General features: G+C 41.1%; 1 protein-coding gene across 1 annotated transcript in view; it reads right to left on the reverse strand.

The window, feature by feature from the left end:
- Macrod2 (MACRO domain containing 2) overlaps positions 1 to 21697 on the reverse strand; it is a 1889857-nt gene that overhangs the window by 145170 nt on the left and 1722990 nt on the right. Inside the window, exon 11 of the mRNA XM_026788524.1 lies at positions 17607 to 17690. Within this exon, the coding sequence (XP_026644325.1) occupies positions 17607 to 17690 (84 nt within the window). The remainder of the gene's footprint in view (positions 1 to 17606; positions 17691 to 21697) is intronic.

Below are 21697 nucleotides of genomic sequence, written 5' to 3' on the forward strand. Positions count from 1 at the left end.
CCTTCCTTCCTTCCTTCCTTCCTTCCTTCCTTCCTTCCTTCCTTCCTTCCTCCATCCCTCCCTGCCTTCATACCCTCCCTCCCACTCTCCCTTTTTTCCTCCTTCCCTCCTTCCTTTCCCCCTCTTCCTTTTCTCTTTTCCTTCCTTCCTTCCTTCCTTCCTTCCTTCCTTCCTTCCTTCCTTCCTTCTTTTTCTTCCTTCCTTCCTTCCTTCCTTCCTTCCTTCCTTCCTTCCTTCCTTCCTCTAATAACCCAGTCTAATTTGATCAGAGTTGAATTTTATAGTAGAGAAATCCGTGACCCAGAAAATGAAGACATAACTGGCTAAAAGCCAGCGATACCTGCCAGTTTCTACATAGACAGCAAAGCCTGTTCTGTAAACCTGGGAAGAAAGACACAGGCAAACAAATGCATGCCCAACTTGTCGGGTCACAATTTGAAGGAGACTGGGTTTTATTTCTTTTCTCAGCTGAAACTTCGCTCTTAACTCATAAGGGCTTAAGGGCCTTTTGGCTGGCACCTGTTGAAAAAAAAGATGGCAGATTTACTGAAGGGAGAGGAATGGTAATGGCCAGAAATGGCTAGACAGAAGAAAAGTAAAGGTAAATACTTTTAGGAATAAAAGACATGACACATAGCAGAGAATTAATCATTTGAGTATAATTTTTCTGGGAGGCCAGGATCACTTCCTTCCTGCCATGGGCATAATTGTGCTGGATTGAGTTGGATTTTAAGTCTATACTCAAGAAATTAGAGAAAAAGGGGAAAAATACTAAGCATTTGCTTTCTGGGCTTTCTGCTGCGGATAAGCGGGGAAATGGGTCTCAATTACCCTCATGCAGCAGGGGCAATCATTATAATTGGGATGATAGCTGTGGTTTTAAGTGTTCAATATAGTTTCACATGCCAGATTCCATGCTTCCTCTTCTCTCTCTATTTTACCTATCACCTTTGACCCAATCCTTAGACAGTAAGGATTTTCATTCCTGTTTTACAAATGAGAAGACTGAAGCTTAGAGACACCAACAAAAGCCTGCAAGTTGCTCAAGTGGCGGAGCTGAGATTCAGACCTGGATGCTCTGAGAGACTGGCACAATGCCACCGCCACCGCCTCCAGAGAAAACTTCTCCCAATTAATTGGATGCATGAACCCGTTGTCGAATAATTAAAGCTTATGCAGAATTTTATTTCAAACTAGAATTTAATTGGCTATCTGAGCACAGCGTTCTTTGTGAAACCGGCAGTATTTTCCATTTTAAGGTTTTATTTGTTTCATAGTCCCTGTCCTAGTAAGTACCATTTGGCATCACAATAATCCTTTGAAGGCATTTTTGGTTGTTAAGACATGATGTTTTGGTCACATTTTGCCAGTTCCTAAATTTTCGGTCACTAGTACTAGACTCCTTCAGACCTGACCAGATCTTACTTTATACGTAGAAATGTACTAAAATGTCAATGAATACACTTTAAAGGGCAAAATCTTAAGAGTCAGCTTCCTAAGACATAGGTCTTAACATCAAAATCCATAAACTGGCTCTTGTGTTACACCCAATGTCTGTCTTCTGGGATGTATCCATAGGGAACCGTGAGCAGCAGTACTTCTGGGAAGGGCCCTCGTTACTGAAATGCGTTGCTAGTAACTTTATTAGCAGATGACAAGTTCCAGCACTCCCTAATTTAATGGGCACCAGACGAGGAAATCCGGCACCTAAACACCAAGGGGGAAGTAATTCCCTGTGGCTGCCAAGGCATAAACATCTAAAGACAGAGTTACCATACCACCCAAAGAATTTCAGAGTCAACTGGAGCTCAAATTTCCCCAGTGCCTGGGATGGCCCTGAGAATGAGGTCAGTCATAAGCAGTACTTCTGGCATTCTTTTTTAACCCACCATCAAATAGTTTGGAAATACAGGATGACATTTAAAGACCAAACAACCAAAGTTTAGAAGCATAGTTCCACGCTGCCTTCCAAATGTGCTCTCTTGGGCTAATAGCGCAGCTCAGTTCGGAGTCTGACTCACACTTTCTGCTCTCAGGCTCCTTCCAGAAATTCATTCTTGAAATCTTCCCATGTGGACTCAACCCAGATATCACAGTCATGACCTGAGTCTCTCCTGTTCTGCCTTTACTTCCCCAGGCAGCTCCTCACTCCCCCAAACTTTTTCATTTCACAGTCTGTGCTCCGTTTGCCTTAACTTGACAACAGTAGTCTAGTATGTTGCATTTGCCATTGGGTGGGACTAACTTTTCCATGAATCTGAATGTAATTGATCATGTTTTCCCCTTTTGCTATCCCAGACCCAGAGCTGCCAGGAGACCCAGCCGTAGGTAGAACATTGAATACCCCTGGGTCACAGTGGTAGGTTCAGGGGGTAGACACTTGACCATATTTGGCCAATCAGAAATAAGAAAACACAGCTTCACCACTTGCACTGAAGCCATTGGGAAATAACAGATTGTTCTCTCTAGGCTTGAATCGGTTTTGGCCTTGGAGAGGTAGACTATCAGCATCAGGATTTTTTCCGGAGGTGGGCAGGCAGAGGACAGAGACAGGAGAGACCTGCAACGGCTGAGTTTTCTGAACCAGTGCCGTGTGAACTCTTTAGACACTGATTCCTCTGGAACCCTTTAAAATGATTCTTCTGTTCTTGAATGGAGTCTCTTGGCCTACAGTAGGCTACCAATGCTTCTCATGCTTGCTTGCTCACCAGTAATATGTTGGACACTTGAGAAACATCACTGATCTACAAATCCAGAGTGGTGTATGCAGTCACACGTCCTCATATGAGGGCACCTGCCATCATCAGAAATGGCTTACTAAGTGTAGCACTGGCTATGATGATACTGTCTAAGAATGTCCCAGAGCTGTTCTGGGATTGCCTCTCATTTAATCTCTATCTTCCATTCATTGGACCTAGTGCTGTTGTGTTATCCATTCTGAAAATCCATCTCTCAGAGAAAAAGAGCAGAGTCTCCCCCCCCCACACACACACACACATACACACAGACACACCAATCCCTCTGACTTGACTGCAACACAGTCTCTCATTTCCTATTACTTTGCTGATGGCACACTCTGGAAAGGCAAATTGTCATACACACGAGGAGACTCGCTCTTGAAATAAGCCTCCAGGCCACGGAAGACTTGAAGCTCAGGCGTGATTTAGTAGAGCTGCCCAGACAGCAGAGTGTGACGGTCCTCTCAGCAAAAGCAATGAATTTGGAGTCAGCTAATTTTGCGGAAGAATGCCTCTAAACCAGAAACACAAATGAGGAGACGACGGCTGTATGACCAGGTGCAGGGGATCATCCAGACCGTAAAACGAAATCCTTCAGTTAACAGGCTTCAGAGACTGAGTGAGGTGAGTCATCACTGACAGGAAGCCACAGCTTTTTTTTTTTTTTTTTTTTTTTTTTTTTTTTTTTTTTTTTTTTTTTTTTGCCCAGGCTTACCTCACTGTGATCTCTCTCCTCTGTCTGGTCTGTAGACTTCGGACTTCACATCTGTGTATCTCGACTTACTCTCACTTTGAGGGAACCAGTGTCTCCTTCTGAACTCATCCCGGTAATGTTATTGACTTAATTGTATATGTGTGGTAGACACTGGATTAGGCTGTGTAGTAGTAGTAGTAGTAGTAGTAGTAGTAGTAGTAGTAGTAGTAGTAGTAGTAGTAGTACATGTTCTATGCTTTAATGTTTGTTTGTTTGTCATTTGAAAATGTGGCTTTGCTAGCCTTCATCAAAAGTAGGGTCTCTATTTCTCTCCCCTAGAACCCAAGAGTGTTTGGTAACCACCTCAAACAATAGAATGAAAACATACTGGGTATTGATGTTCTAATTTGCTTTTTATTGCTGGAAGAAAAAAAAACAGGGCCTAAAACAACCTGGAGAGGAAAGGGTTTATTTAAGTTTACAACTCTTAGTCCACTGAGGAGGGAAGCCATGGTAGAACTGAAACAGAGGCCATACAGGCAACACTGTGACTCTTTGTGGCTTGCTCATTACTTTCTTACAAAGCTGTGATGACTCTGCTTGGTGGTCCACTTGACTATACCTGGAACTAAACCTCCAAATGGAGGCCACATCTGTGAGGGATGGTTTTGCTAAATTTGAAGTAGGAAGATCCACTATATCTTTGAATTAGGAAGACACACCTTTAATCCAGGTATTTTGAGCTGGGAGAAGACATGCCTTTAATCTGGATTTTGAGGCAGAAAGACATACCTTTATTTTAGGGCCACACTTACTGTGGGAAGAAGGAAGCTCTTCCTCTTTGCCTGTTTGCTCTCACCTTGATAGCACACCCATCCCTTCACTGGCATTACAATCTACTTCTTCAGGATTCCAGCATATAAGATTAACTGAGATAGCCAGACTTGTGAACTGAGCAACTACTAGGTCTTCTGACTTTCTGTTGATAGCTAGCCTTTGTTGGATTAGCTGGAATGCAGCTTGTAAATCATTGTAATAAATCCCTCCATATATTTGTATACACACACACACACACACACACACACACACACACAAACACACACACACAAACTACAAATTCTTTTACTCTAGAGAACCCTGACTAATACAACAACCAGGAGCATCTGTCCAGGTATGGCACCACCCACACTTGCCTGGGCTCTTCTACATCAATCACTAATCAAGAAAATGCCCCCCCCCCCGACTTGACAACGGGCCAATTCAATGGAGGCATTTTCTCTAATGGGGTTCTCTCTTTCCCAATGATTTTACTTTGTGTCAAGTTGATAAAAATCCAGCGCAGATGGTTATGAAGGTCACTTGAGTTACCGACTCAGAGGCACATTTTGAAAGACAAACATAGCAGCTAAGTAAAGTTTAAACCAAGGGAAATATTCCAGCCAGGAGAGAGAAGGGAGTCAAGTCAATATGTGGTTAATGTTAGGTTCCAAGGTCACGTTCTGGGATGTGGTGATGATGATTGCAGCAGAAAGAGAACTTCCAAAGTCCCAATGGGAAGTGTGGGCATATTTGAGAGTGTGATGAGTTTATCAAAGGGGAAATTTAGGTGATGTAGGTAGAATGGGGGGGTCAATGAAGCTTTATGAAGATCCACAGAGCTAACAATGAAGGGAGCCATTACCAACATCAGCGCTAGAGGTGGTTCATTATAACTGAATAATAGCTGGAGGTGCAAAGGGCCACCTTCAAGTTGCCTAAGGAAGATGGTGTTTGCCGGCTCAATGAGGTGAACAAATGCCATGTGATCTTTTCCTGTCTCCAGTAGTCCTTGGCAAAAAGTTCCCACTATGCTGACCTATGACTTCTAAATGTGAGCCAGATATTTATTCATTGGCAGGGTAAGACACACACACACACACACACACAGAAACAAAACAAAAATCCTTAATTACTCCTTGCTTCACACCCACCAAAAGATTGAAATATAAAAACATACACCATGCGGTTATGCTATGAAGGTTTTACTAACAAAGAACAAAATTTCCAAAATAATCCTCCTTAGGAAACATGAAAAAGAATGAAGAAACTGGTTGAACCATTCAAAACTGGAAGGAGAGCGAGTCCAGTAAAGGGGTGGGTCACCAGCTTCAAAATACAAAGCAAGTTGGAGAGAGATCTGGAAGCACAAACAGAGGGATTGCCCATGCAGGCCTTACTAAAATACACTTTGATCTCTGTACACACAACTAGACAGTTGTCTCTTCCAGAGACTCATCAACCTGGCAGACTGCCCAGCAAGAAATAGCAGAATTGATTCCATATCACAATGGATCTTGCTGTGGGCTCAGAGGATAAAGGCATTTGCTGCCAGTCCTGATGACCTGAGCCCAATCCCTGGGAACCACATGGTTGAAGAAGAGAACCAACTCCTAAATTGCCTATAATCCCAATATAAGAACTGTGGTACCTGCCTACATGCACATACACGCGCACACAAAGAGACATACACATACACAGACATACAGAGAGTGACAGATACAGAGAAAGGAATGATATAATAAAAATGTTTAATGAGCTTTGTCAATGTAGAAATGACCTTTGTCTCACATGGATTACCTTTACAAAAATAGAAGTTGTATCTACATATATTGACATGGCTACATCTACATATGTACATTGACCATTTGCTAATTTGCTTGATATTATACAATGAAAAGGCAATATTTGACAGTTCAACTGAGTGGAAACTTTTTGAAACCTTGAATCCCAGGTTGTGATGCTGTTTCTCAACTTTCTATGGATGGTGTTCTGGAAAGCTTAACCAAATTTGGATGTAGGTAGAGGCAGCTTGTTCATTTCCTGTCTGCCCAGGCCCCAAATAATCACACAGAAACTATATTAATTGCAATAATGTTTGGACAATAGGTTTAAGGGTATTTTTAGCTAGCTCTTGCATCTTAAATTAATTCATTTCTATTATTTTATATTTTACCACAGGGTTTGTGGTTTACTGGTAAGGTTTTGAGGTGTCTGTTTCCTTCAGCAGCTATGTGGCATCTCCCTGACTCTGCCTACTCTTTCTATATATAGCTCTCCTAGCCTGGCTATATTCTGCCCTGCTATAGGTCAAAGCAGGTTCTTTATTAACCAATGACAATAAAATACATTCACAGCATACAGAGGAAGAACCTACATCACCTTCATGGGCAACTACATGCACATAAAACCTGAGAAAGCTTTAAAAGTAGTTTTAGACACACACACACACAAAATGCAGAGTTAGCACCTCTTAGTAAACACATTTTTTGTTTGTTTGTTTGTTTTTTTTTGAATGGGCTTTGTTTGCTGGTAGCAAGTAGAGGTGCAGCTTCTTTAGGAGAAGGCTTCCTGGTTCACCAGCACAAATAGCTCTGACTCTTTTGGGAGGATCAGCTGTAGGAGCATTTAAATGGGGTTTGGGAGCAGAGTGCTACAACTTGCTTAATGGCAAAGGAGACCCACCATGTGCCTGAAAATGGAGCTCTGAGCAGGGCTCATAGAGCTGGTGCTGAACAGACCTCCACCATGTTGGACTGGGCAGAGCCAAAAGGACAAAGCAGCCTTACTCCTAGCCATGCTGCTTAGCATTTTAAGAAGTTGTCCTGGTCAGAAAAGGATTACAGATACACAATAAAGACAGTTTCAGACACAAATAAACCTATGAACAGGTCACAGTGTGTTTAAAAAAATGTGCATAGGCTTGAGAGAGAGAAGAGAGAGAATACAGTAAAATTAAAACAAAGTCTTTAAAAAGACAAAATACAGACAGTCATAATTAAAGGAATAAAGATGATAAAATAAATACTAAAAAGTAATAGAGTAAAAAAAGTAAGCCACATAAAGATGGAAAATACACAGAGAGTCTGGATTATGTATATTATATTATGTGTCCTCTTTTAATTTTTTGACTGTAAATGATCTAAGTACAGAGAGACATTTCACTGTACGGCTGCTAAGCTAAATCAATATATGTGTTTTAAAGGTATCTTGTTATATGTATATTTCTGCTCTTGATTAAGGTATTGTATTTGTGAAGCTAATTTAAAAATGTACTGTGTAATGAAGAAATACAAGTTAGTAGATTGTCATCTATAATAGTCAAGTTTGTAGTCATGTTAGTTAGTTTTTCTAGATATACAGAGATATATTTCAGATAGACAGATATTCTTCAAATCTTTCAAAGACTAACAGAAGATGGCATTTAAAATGTTTTAAGAACTTAGGCCTTTTCATCACAATGAGACTCATCCATTCCTGCCAGCACCAATCTACTTCAAGAGCATAATGGTCATCCAAGAGGCTTTTTATGGAATTGGTTAGCCATTTTGGCAAGAAACTGCTTATGCCTAGACTTCTTGATGGTATGCTGTATGAACTGGACATGCAGAACCCACAGAAAAATGACTGCTGAACTTGCCTAAAGGTGAGATAATCTTTCAGAATTACTGCACTTCCTGTTAACTTATGTAATATTATATCCTTTTGGAGTCTTTGATGGAACTGAAGAATAGATAGTTATAGTTTTCCTTAGTATAGATTAATAAATAAAAGATTAAATAGAGTTTTGGAAGTTGCTTACAATGCACTTTCTAGTTTTGGAAGTTGCTTACAATGCACTTTCTGTTTACTAAGGTAGTATTATATCCATCTGGAGTCATTGATGGAGTTGAAGAATAGATAGTTATAGTTTTCCTTGTTTATGATAAAATATAGAATAGATATAAACACTGTAACTGTAATTCTTGCTTAATACCTGTTTTGTTATATGTAATTTTCTTTGGTAAAGTTAAAACCTTTTATAATTAGACAGAAAAGGGGGGTCATGTGTGATTCCCCTCTGTATGCTGTGAATATGTTTTATTGCCATTGGTTAATAAAGAAGCTGCTTTTGGCTAATGGCTGAAGAGAGTAAAGCCAGGTGGAAAATCTGAACAGAGATGTAAAGAGAGAGAGAGAGTAGGCAGAGTCAGGGAGATACCATGTAGCTGCCAAACATGACAGATACCTCAGAACCTTACCAATAAACCACAAGCCTTGTGATAAAATATAAAGTAATAGAAATGGGTTAATTTAAGATGCAAAAGCTAGCTAAAAATATGTTTAAGCTATTGTTCAAACAATACTGCAATTAATGTAGTTTCTGTGTGATTATTTGGGGTCTGGGCAGTTGAGAAACAAAAAAGCTGCCTCTGCCTTCAATTGGAGAACCTGATTATAGTGGTGATTAGTGTTTTTCAAGAAGACCATGTAGAAATCAGAGGTCATAGAGAAGGCTACATCTTGTATACTGATTCTCCATATTTAGCCATGAAGGCCAACTGATAATGTTTTTTCTATAGTGACCCCACACAACTGCCACCCCAAAACTTATTTTTGAATATCCATTAAGGTCGGGACACCTCTTGAAGATTTGATGAATGTCAAATCTAGGGCAATAAGAAATCATGAATCTATAACAACATAAAAATAATCAATTAATGAAAAGTTCAAAAAGTGATGTGATGTTTGCATGATATGCTTTTATTATAGTCTCCTGTAAGATTCTCATCAGTTACAGAGCCTGAACTAGCTACTCAGGTAGAAAGCATCTTAGACAACACCATAACCTAATGAACATTATCCTAATGAGACAGACTGAAGTCAGTCATGTCACAGAACAGGCTGTGAACACCCCTACACACACACACACACACACACACACACACACACCAAACAAACAAACAAACAAACAAACCAGTCACTTCTGAAAGAGGAATGCAAAGATGCTTAGGTGGGCTCCTGTCACGGAACAACAGATAGCCATGGGCCAGAAATACCATGCATTGCAATTGTCCTACGCTGTTTGATAGTGTCAAGAATCCTACAGTCAAATTATATCAGAAGAACCATTCTAGACTGGAGGACAAGGACACATGACATCAGGGTAGGGTCCTTAGCTTTGCAGAGGATCTTTGGTTTATAAAGAACATCACTGGGGAACTGATGAAACCTTGCTAGGGTCTAAAAGCAGCACTTTATCAGTATTGGTGCTCTGGTGTGTGTGTGTGTGTGCAGTGACACTCATCCTTACAAACACAGGCAGAGGCCAGAAGCTGATGTCAGTCACCTTTCTCAATTGCTTCTACAACCTCAGTTTTTTAAGAGAAGGTCTCTTACTGAATATGGTGCTTGACATTTTATCTAGGCTGGCTGGCCAGCAAGTCCCTCCCCCACCGCATCCCCACCCCCAGTGCTGGTGTCACACAGATGTCTGGGATGGGGATCTGAACTCAGGTCCTCACACTGGCACAGCAAGCTTGTTACCCACTCAGATGATTCCAAGCCCCAGGCTTTGATCTTTTGTAAGAGGAATGCTCATGCTCCTCTAAGATCCTCAGTGAACTATTGACAGATGAGGGATGCCAGAGGCTTGGCAACTGACCCTCTGATTATCTAGGGAAAAAGGTTTTTTTTTTTTTTGTTTCCTGCTTTATATTTTGCAATTACACTTTCGGATTGTCAGGAACTCCTAGAAGGAATGGTGCTCAGCGTCAAGCTACATGTGCTTCCTGATTTGCTGAAGGGAGGGCCTAGCTGCAGAGCCTGTGCCAATGGCATTGGTCCATTGGCCGAAGTGGCTGCCTTAGAAAGAAGGAGGAGCAAGTCTCCAGGGAAGGGCTGTTTGCTGCTGTTTAGGAAGTGCCCTCCAGGACCACCCTGACTTTACCATCTCCTTGTCTCTCTCCATTTTCTCACAGACCATGTGTCTTTCTTCTTCCTGCCAGGGCAACAGTTGTTAGTGCTGAGTGGTGAATTCTCAGAATGGAAAAATGACAAATGATCCCAGCGGATTAGCTAGCATCTGTGCCCAAGGAGAAAAGTGTACCCTGGGGTTTGTGCATCGCTCCCTTGGGCAGAGTGTTCCCTGGGGGTGAGCTCATTCCCTAGACTGCCTCTAATGGCTCCAGAGCGACATGTACGAGGAAGGACAGCCATGCTTGAGCTAGCCCTCAGGAGACTGTGGTGTGTGGACAGGTAATTCTGATGTGGGTGGACAATTCTAAGGCTCTCTCTGGTACAGTAGGAAAGAACAACTCTGCTGCAATAGAAACTGAGATTATGAAGTACAACCGCAATGTGAAATTCCAATACTGTTTCTTTTTTTTTTTTAAACAGTCCTCGTTAAAGACAAAACATATAAAACCTCTATCTGTTGAAAAGTTAGGACCCAGTATTACAAATCCTCAAGGTTCTATTGTCATGGTGCCACCATTGTGTGTATGTGTGGTATGTGTGTGTGTGTGTGTGTGTGTGTGTGTGTGTGTGTGTGTGTGTGGTGATTACTCAAATGCTTCATCCGCATAGCTAATAAACAAGTTTTCAATGAAACGAAAGTGAATGGATGCGAACTTCATCCTCAGTTCTATATTAAAGTAGATGAACTGAAGATTTAAAGAGACATAGTCCAAAATAACTCAGAGGCATCTATACAACTTTTAAAAAAAAGATACCTTTAAAATGATTATAAAAAATGCTCTGTGGGAATCTGTTCAATAGGTATTTTCCTTTGTTCTTTTATTAGCTAACTTTGTATCCACTTAGATGAATTCTTCAAACATTGAGTGGGTTTGGTTGACAGTACCATATGGTGACTCACAACTCTCTGTAACTCTAGTCCCAGAGGATGTAACCTTCTCCTCTGCCTCCTACAAGCACCAATCATGCAGGTAGTTCATAGAAATCTTTCCAGACAAAACACTCATACATGTAAAATAAAATAAAACTAAAAATATAATTAAAGAGACTCTTTTCCATCTGTGCCCAGAGAGTGTGGCCCTTTGTGTTCTCAGAAGTCCATGTGGCCATGAAAAGCGTGATGCAGAGATTTTGAATTAAGATTATAAGTATTCACTGGGAATGCAGGAAAGAGTTCAGAAAGAATCATTTTTTTTATATATCTGATGTTGATGTAGATTTTCAGAGTTTTATATCAAAGAGATACATTAGACAAGACTAAATGGAGGATTATACTGCATTCTGAAGTGAAAAAAGTAAGATTTGAAAATTTGTTTCCTAGTGAGTTCAGGCTTGTTACCCCTGTCTATGCCAGCTTCCCTCTCTCTTGGGGAGGAGATGAGATGTATTGTATGGTGGACATGAGAATGACCGTGTCACAGAACCCAGTGCTTCAGTTCCATAAAAACGGTGAGACTTGCTGCTGGTCCAAATACGAAAGGCAATATTATGTGCAGAAAGTCCCAATACAGCTCCCTTTTCTGAGATGACTGCAGCCTGGGACTGCCTCCCTTCAGAGACCTGGGATCCCAGCTGTTCTGTGTGTGCATCTGTCGTTTTTTTCATTTTCCTGTTGCCCTAGTTAGGTCGATCTCAAAGCCAGGAAGGTCACGGTCCATCCCTCTTCTTTTCTTCCTTTGATAATTTCATCCTTTCCTCCTGACGTTGGCAGTCGTGAGTGACAGCAACTTCATGACCATCACTTACTAGGGAAGGTGCTGATTGAAACGACCAATGTGATAACAGGGAACCGCCGTTCATGGGGGAATGAGTGCATGAGAATCCATAGTATCCAAGTCACTTAAAAGAATCTCCACACTCAGCTATTTTTGTTGTTGTTGTTGTTAATAATTTATAAGGTGGATACAAAAAGAGGTTAAGAATTCCTATAAAAATTCTTACAAAATAGGATTATAATATACTACAGTAAAAGTCATTTAAAGCTTCTGGGGTTACTTGTTTCTGGATTTTTTTCCATTTAATACTTTCAGACCACAGTTAAGCATAAGAAACTAAAATCTGAGAAAGTATAGTCACAGAGAAGGGGAAACTACCACAGTACTCAACAAAAGGGTGTGCACTGAATACTTGGAGAAACTCCGTCTGGATGGCGATCCCTCTGCTGACATTTTGGAGGAAGGATGCTGTAGGTACCTTGCTATCATCTCTTCCCCCAGCTGCAGCAGATCCCACCCATTCTGTATTACAGGTACATTGAGATTTCAGGAAGCACATCCCTCTCTGTGGAAGTCACTTGGCTTCACAAATATCTTGAGAGGGCTTTGGAGGATAGCACTGTAGAGTTCTATCATCCACCCTTGAGAAACACATAGAGAGCAGGACTGAGGCAGAGGAGAGAACCTTGTTTCCCCCATCTTACAGAAACTGGAGAGCTGAAGGGTTAACGGTGACTGTCTCAACAGCAAGGTCTGATTGAATAGCCATAACCCTAGACTGCTTGTCCTTCCTTTCCTGACCTGGTCTGTGCCCTCCTTGAAGTTTTAGAGGTAGTAAGTGAAAGCAGAAAAAAAGTACTGTTCTGTGCACTTGTGAAAACATTCAGCTAAAGAGCTTTCTTGAAAAGCATGATTTGCAGGAAAGATCTGAAGGAGAGAACGGGCTGGGAGGTTTATTTCGAACTCATGCAGTGGCATGGGGGAGGGGAGTGCTGAGTGAATGAACTCAAGGGAAATATGAGAGAAAGCCATTGACATAGGAGACTGAGGCCATCCGTTCTAAACATTAGTTACAAAATATTTTGATCATATTAAAAGGAGCCTCAAGGATTAATAAATAAAATAAGTGACTTTTTGTGGGAGGGAACTTTCCTTGTTGGATATTCAATATGCTTCAATGCACTATGCTGGGTAATTTCTATAGAGCCTCTTGTTGAAGTCTGACTTGTGATCACAAAAAGCAAGGTTATTCCTTCCACTTTAGTGCATGGGAACACAAGCCCTCGTTTAGAAAAACTTCCCCAAAAGGGAACCAGAATTTGAAAAGGCAGAAGGTCTGCTCATATTTTATTTAGCTGTTTATGTATAGCAGGGACAATACAGATATCTTATCACCCTACGTGGGATACCTCCACACATGAGGAGGTGTGGGGTTAGCAAACAACACTGACCATAGACAAATAAAACTGGAAAGCCTTCTGTTCAAATGAGACTCGTGGCTCCCCTCCCCTGGCAAGCTTGGCTTTCACACCATAGAGATTATCACAATGCCGACGTTTTCTAAATTTGATTTGGAATCTGAATGCTAATACTGCATCATGCCCACAGCTGCACGGAATGGGGGACTGTGGAGGACACAGCCATAAACCAAATGGATTGCCGGCTGTTCCTGACTACATAGGAAAGCTCCAAGTGCTCCCAGATCATGGGTAACAGAGAGCAAATTGAAAGCAAGATGGCGGTGTCAGCATTTACTGAATTGTAATTTTTGCCAGAGAAATTTAGTTTGTTTAAACGCTTCGTATCTTAAAGTCTACAGGGCGACACCAGGCTTTTCTTCTCGAGGAAGCTGTCGTCCTCATTCCTGCTCCTTCAAAGCTGGTCAATCACTGAGCTCCTTTGAGTGATGGCGAAGTCAGAATTATGACCGCCTGATTTTACCCTTCACTGCACTTGTCAAAGAAATTAAATTAAAGATCATGCTTATGAATATAATGCATGAACTGCTGCATGGCATTCCGAGCGATAGAATGCCCCTTCCACCCAGCCACTCAGCTAACAGCATGTCACACAATACTCTAATACACAGAGGAGAGCATGGAACAGAGAGAAAATCTGCCTCTCAGGAAAGATGAGGCACATGTTCATGGAATCAGAAAAAAAAATAAAGCTCAGTAAAAGTTAATAAATCTTATGGTTACAGAATATTCAAACTAATATCATACTTTCTTTTTTCCAAAAATGTTTCCACCAAGAGTTTTATCTGACTAAAGAGATTATTCACATTTTAATGTGCACTATAGTGCTGTTTGAGTTAGGGTCACAAGAGCGAGGGTTCATGAAGAGCAAGTATTCCATGCATACTTGTGGATGGATTTCCCTGCAGAGGCAACTGCTGAGCAGGCGTCACAATAATAGGGCATTTGGCAAAAATATGACAGAAAAGTGACATCGGCCTAGTAATTTTTACAGAGAAAAATATGCTTTTATTTTATAAATTTGTGTATATAATGCAAATAGGCTCCAATATTACATATAATCTTTTATGTTTTTTAAAAAGTCTTCCCCTCTGCCAAGATAATTTCTTGGGTAAATTACACACACACACACACATACGTACACACATACACCTATTTCTCCATGTGTACCAGAAAATATGTGTGTGTATATTTATAGATAAGCCTGCATTTATATTTTTATTAGTATGCCTGTGCTATTTTATCTAGCCTTCATCTTTCTATTAATGTTTTTATATGACTCCTGACTACATAACTGAACTGACATTGTAGCAAAGGCTCCTCTTAGACATCATCACAAAAGGAATTTGAATTTAGTTAGATGTAAGTCCGTGGAGGCATCTTCTAACCCGATGGTCTACACTGGAGAATGGCGCTGCTAGAAGCGCTAGCACGAGTCGGAATGGCCTGGAGGGTTGCAAACAACACGATTACTCACCCCAGCTCAGGTCTCTGAACTCGCTGACTTGGGATGATGTTCTAGCATGTATGCGTCAAAAATATCCCCTGGTGATGCAGCATGCAGATTAAAGTCCACTCTGAGGGCCACTTGGGTCTCAGTGACGTAGGCATAGAAAGGCCATGCTTGGTCATGAGTAGAGTGGAAAATTTTTCCCTGCCAGTTTTAACATTTTATGAGTCAATGCAATTGCTTGTGTATAAACATTAGCAAATAAAATGGTAAGTCCGACAGGTATTAAAGGTCTTCCTAAACTGGTATCTTCAGAAATTTCAAAGAGCCAGATGTATGTATGAAGGAGCTCACAAACCGACTACAAAAGTCCCTACAAATGAAAATCCAAGAAAATGCCAAGAAGAACCTGAAAACGAAAATTAACATAAGCTCAACCTTACAGAAGCAAAGGTCGCAGAAGCAGATATGCGCAATGAAAACAGACATAAAAGCAGACGTGCGCAGTGAAACCAGACACAGGTTGTAAGTTAAGTGACTGTTGAACTAAAGAATGACTAAATGTATTTGCAAATAAAACTCCTTAAAAAGAAAAAAACAGCAGGGGGCTACTGAAGTGAGAAGTGAACTAAACATCACGTTGAGTAGTATTGGAAAGAAAATTAGAAAACTTAATAACAGACTTGAAAAAATAACCAGAAGGCTTCTGAAAAAGAGACAAGAAAAAGGGAGTGTGTGTTGTGTGTGCATGTGTATGAATGCATGTGTGTGTGTGTGTGTGTGTATGAATGTGTGTGTGTGTGTATGTGTTTATGGGGGGCATAACATGGTTAAAACACAGAAAGTAATGAGGAATAACAGACAGCAGTAATAAGATATTATTTTGGTATTCATTTGGTGAGGAAAAGAGTGTGGAGTTTTAAAACAAGCAAAAGACGCTGACCCCCCCCCCATCCCGAGAAAGTCAGCAAACGTCAAAGGAATAAAAAGAATTGTGCACCTAACCACATCATATTGAAACCAGGGAACACGAAGGCACAGAGCACCTTGTGAAAGCACTCGGAGGGAAAAGACAGTGAAGGAAAACAACAGCTAAGTGGGAAATCACTTCTCAACCATCAGAGAACAGGTACAATTTGAGGGAACTAGCTTTGAAATGTCATAGCGTAGCTGCCAGGTTCTACTTTTTATTCAGAAAAAAAAAAGAAGTGAAAACAAAATCAAATTAACTACATTTCCCAGACAATAAAGTCAGAGAGAATCTACATGTGTAATTTTGCAAGATCACATGTTTGGAGGGGGTGAAATTGTACCACCGAGTCATACCAGGATTAGAGGATGATGTTTCCCCAACAAAGCAATTTAAGGAGGAAGTAAAAGTCGTTTTAAAGAGTCGCAAGGAGTAGCGTGGAAGAATAAGTCACAGCATGTCTACATTTGTATTGACAATAGACCCCAGCCCTGGAAAGCAATGGAAATAATGCATTGGTTGGCAACCATCTTGTAAGGGGTAGCCTCTCCAGGGAAAAACAACTGGGGTTTTGCTTCTAAGTCTTCACAAGTTTGACCTTCAGGGATCCCATAGGAAAAGGTGCAACAATCACACCGACAAGGGTGCACTCGCTAGTTTCCTCCTCAGATACTAGCAAGGCTTGCCATCTGATGCTGGGCAGAGCCTTCGACCTTCACCATGGTTCTATGAGTTCTGCAAATTGTTCTAACCGTCTAAACACTTTTCAGTGAGTGAGGACAGTGCTTAGCCTCATTCATTCCTAACTGAGATAGTCGTAAGAGTGACAGTCATCACTAACAGAATGCCAGACATAACCAGCTAACCACTCCTTCTTCTTCTTTTTAATTTATACATATATGTATGTATGTGTGTGTATATATATATATACACACACATACATACAGCAACGATACTACCAGACTATTTTCTCACAAAGCACAAAGTGGAACTCCAGGTAAGCAAGCAGGAGATGTATGTATTCTGCAATCCGGAAGCTACACACCAAAAACACATCCACATTTGCCTTTCAAAGACAGTTTGCATGATTGTAGGCTGTCCTCAGAGACAGCATCATTCCTTCTGAAGCCTGAGCCCAACAGGACTTCCCCATTGATCATTAAAAAAATAGAAGAGAGATGTTTGCAGCATCATTGCTGAGGTTTGCTTCTGGGAACCCTGAAAATATGTTCATGTGAAAAACAAATGATACCAATAAGACAATAGCCAGAAAACTGTTTGTCATGTATAAGCCTTGTCCCTCAGTTCCTCATGGTCTGAGAACTTCTTGGTTTTAATACAACTCACATAATTTCACCTTATAGAAATGAAACTGTGCCATGTAAAGAACATAACTTTTTAAAATATATTTTTTCTTTAGTAACAACAAATCTGATTTCTCATATTCACAAAAGTTATTGAATGTATAAGGAAAGCAAAATAGGATTGTTCTGTGGCATTTTTTTTAACCCTTAAGAATATGTGTCACCAGGCGGTGGTGGCACATGCCCTTAATCCCAGCACTAGGGACACAGAGACAGGCAGATCTCATTGAGTTTGAGGCCAGCCTGGTTGACAAGAGCTAGTTTTCCAGGAAAGGCTCCAAAGCTACAGAGGAACTCTGCCTTGAAGCAACAGAACAAAAACAAAACAAAAAGAAATCTAAATGCGAAAGGTATACACACACTTTACAAAGGACATGAAAGTTTGTCTCCATGGCATAAGTTTTGAGAGGAAGCAGGACTTACCTTCACTGGAGTCCTTTGAACTTTCTGGTTTCTTTGCTTTGCTCTTCTTGTGAGGTGGGGAAAGGCCTTTAGGCTCAAGCTCTTCTGGAAGTACAAATTTAATATTCTTATTTAAATATTTGCCAGTAATGTCCAGAACGTGTTAAAGTTTAAATATATTTTTCTTCTTCTTAGTAGCCTCACCCACCACACTCACACACTTACTGAGCCTTAACTACAGATCCACCTGTCATTGCAGCTGAACTAAATCTTGGCAAGGAACTCGTATTCTCCATCCTACTACATAGACTTAAACTTAGGCTCCAATATTTTTCTGTAGACATCATCAATGATTCATACAAATGCCAAATCACACAAAAGTGCTATCTTAAAAATTGGGTAATTCTCCATATGAGCAGTCCGAAGGACTCTGCTCTAAATTTCAAGGCTTAGCAGAGACCATTATGTCTTTCATCTTAGTCCTCAAAGGTCGGCGAAATGAAATACAATGTCACCTCACTTTTAAGGTGACTGGTTCTGCTTCTCCTGAATGGGCTTCTTTTGTAATCTAGAATCTAAGGAGCACTTTCCTATGTCCCCAACTAATCTGTTGTTTCTAACAATTTTTTCAACGTTTTCTTAAGCCTACCCACAGGGACTAGGAAAGACTGGAGGGCGTCTGGAGAAATAGCTCTCAATCCACTCTATCTGATTAGAACGTTTGCTGGCCTTGAGTTACAGTTTCTACTTAATCTTTCTGCTGAGCTCAGTGTTGGTGTCTTCTGCCTTTGTTGTCTCACATTTTTTGGCTTGGGGTTGGATGTCTGGATGTCTTCTGCTTGCTTTTCCATTCCATTCTCGACCAGTTAGCAACTCTTCCTGCACCCTAAGACCAAATGCTCCCACTTACTCCAATAAACTTGTCGATATTCTATCTTCCTGCTAGTTTCCGTCAATGGGGAACCCACAAAATCTACTTTATGGGATCCTGGTATTCTTTGTGGGCTGACTCATCCCTAAACTAAGGTCAGAATTACTATCAGCTGGCCTTCTTCACAGGTTGCCGGTCCCAAAGTCACCCTCATTACTACCCCATGCAAGGCTGGGACTTACATGTCCTACTTTCTCAGTCTGAATGGTTTCCCTTCACTCAACCCACATCAGGAATCTCAAATCTAAAAACAATCAGAACTACCCTTCATGTGTACAAACCTCTCTGTGGTACTCCATGTCTAGAAGAATGGTGTTGCATACAATCTACCAAACAGTTCAAACTAAAACCTAGGTATCGCCATTCAAACTTACTCTCACCTGTGTTCCCAAGCCAGCTGATCATCCCATCTTTGCTGTAACAAACCCTAGACTCATCTATTATGAATGGTCCTGGCACCAGCATCAGCAGCACTTCTTGCTGTTTCTTCGCTTTTATTTTCTATGTGTGTATGTTTTTGTATGCATGTATGTTTATGCACCACATGGGTAAAGTGTCCACAGAGACCAGATGAGAGTGTAGAAACTTCTGGAACTGGAGATACAGGTAGCCATGAGCTACCATATGGGTGCAGGGAATAGAATCTGGGTCCCCTGGAAGATGATGCAGTGCTCATAACTGCTGAGCCATCTCTCTAAATTTACCCACTGCCACACACACACACACACACACACACACACACACACACACACACACACACACCCCAGTGTTATCTGTAATTATCTTGCTCCCTCATTTGTGTCTTTATTGTACACATACAACTAACTTAATCTTTTACAAGAAAAGTGTGTTTCTTTTTTCCCATCCCTCCTGTATCCTTGGTGATGAGAAGTACAGTGAGAATTTTAGAGTCTGTTTTATTTTTGCTTCACTGGTCCTTTCTTTAAGTCCAAGTTATAACAGCTCTATGCCTAACTCATTCTCTTCGCAGCTGTTGCCTCATGCCAGAATTCTAAAATCACACTACGGGACTGTGGTTAACTCATTTCTCCCCTTTCCTCTTTCATCTATTAAGAAAGAAACAGAACAACAATAAAAAAAAATGTCCACGTTTGATAGATGTGCTATTCAAAATTTTGGCGTCACAGACTACAAAGGTGCGGGGCATAAGGGCCAAGTTTTATGTGGTCACAGGTCAGTCATAGCTAAGGTTATTACCAAGGCCAGGGTGAGAAACATCACCAATGATTGCCTTAGTAGCTTGCCGACTTCTGTCATAGGTATGAGATGCATGGTGACCTTTTAGAATAGTGCAGCAAAACCAGAAGTGAGGTTTTTGGAACAGCTTATTGCATACAAATATCAGGTCCACCGAGAGTCATGGACCAGGCAAAGAGGCACTGTGATCTCACCATTAGATCTAGTCCCATTGTACCCTGAAGAGTGCTGTCCTGGGGTTAGGCAAAAGCCTCCAGAGATGAAAATACAACTCCAAGATATGGTTTCTTACACCTGGAGGCTTTGTTGATTGCATGCCAAGTTTGTGATTTCCTGCCTTAACAGAAATTCTTAGGGTCTAGGTGAAGTTTTCAAAGACGTCTGTTTGCCTACATTTATGTTCAATGGGCATGGAAGCTTGTTGCATAAAAAGGCATGTGTGAAATTCATGAGCCTTTGATTGTTTCCTGATGCCCATGGGGTGTTCAAATAAAAGTCACTAATACACATGACCTCTGTGCAAAGGTTCCTACCTGAGGCTCAGCACTTCCCTCTTGGTCTAAAGGGAGCTGAAGGAGAAGCTGATTTTGTTCCTCTTTGCAAACAATGTCCTGAGATTTCTTGATGTGTACTATTTTAGATTGCCTGTTTCTGACAAAGTCATGAATCTGGAGTTTGACTGAAACCTCTTTTGTCCTCTGCTCTAGGTGAGCAGCACCATGATGGTTGATATAGGTGGAGCCCTGCTGCCTCAGATTGGTCCAAGTCAAGAGTGTGTGGCCTTTGAGATGGAAGGACATGGGAAACATTTGGCATGCCTGAATAAGGATGATTAAAGTTCTACAGGGGGAGAATGCCACCTTGAAGACGTATCAACTCCATTTGAGATGCTTCTGCCTCCATTTGCTCTAGGGGTCTGGAGACCACAGCAAAAAGTTAAATTGCATCAATTCTGGTGTAAGACAAACTTGGATTCAAATTTGGGCTCTACTTTTTAGGTAAGAATTAATTGAAGCCTCCTTAATCAAAGTCTTTTTTTTTTTTTTTGTAGGTTGTTGTATGAAATAAACTCATGCACATCCAGTGATCTGCACAAGAGAAGGCCCAGTTGACGTCTGGTGTGCTCAGAGGTATGCCAAGCCTGACTTGAGCCAGCTCACACCATCTCACTCCAGCTCTCTTATTGGGAGCTTTGAAAAGTGTGTGGCTGATATTATCATACCTATGAAATTATCATGAGATTCCCATTGCAACTCAAGTCACCCACAGAGCCAACTGAGAAGCATGGCATTGCTTTTAGATATTGAAGTTGTTATTCACTGCCACTCAATAGCATCTGTTTATCATGTTGAGTCTCTTGAGTAGCCCTTTATTAGGTCAACTGTATTCTTAACCATCGCTGTAGGTTTCCTACTCCTGTGAAGGGCGACAATGTGTGGCAGAGGGAAAGCAAAAATGAATGGTCTTAGGAGAGAGCTGGACTCTTCTTGCAGACCAACATACTCCATCATGAGATTATAACAAAACCAGCCAGCACACTAACGTCTGGCAGGGCCAGCTGGAATGCTATGGACCATCCGGCACACAAGTCTCCTACGGTTTCAACACTCAAACATTAGGAGATGCAAACGAGCTCCCCACACCTATTCTGTCTTGGCCTCATGGATCATTGAGTGTGACTCGACCAGATGTTGAAGGCAGAACTCCCTGGGTATCTGATGGGGCTGGAATCGGAAATAATGAGGATACTCCAGACTGCAAATGCTGATTCTAGCTTGTGGAGACGTCCTTCCTTTCAACAATTTCTTTAAAATGAATCAATGGTTTGGGTAGTTAGCTAGCTCTGTTTAAGAAGTCAAGTCCCTTTGCCTAGAAATGTGTAGCTGTGGCACTGAGGCCAATGGTTCACTGAACATTAACCTGGCTGAAAGGGCAGAACCCCTATGGCTGAAGAATCCTCCAA

The sequence above is a fragment of the Microtus ochrogaster genome, unplaced genomic scaffold, assembly GCF_000317375.1.
Source record: "Microtus ochrogaster isolate Prairie Vole_2 unplaced genomic scaffold, MicOch1.0 UNK3, whole genome shotgun sequence".
Classification (NCBI taxonomy): Eukaryota; Metazoa; Chordata; class Mammalia; order Rodentia; family Cricetidae; genus Microtus; species Microtus ochrogaster.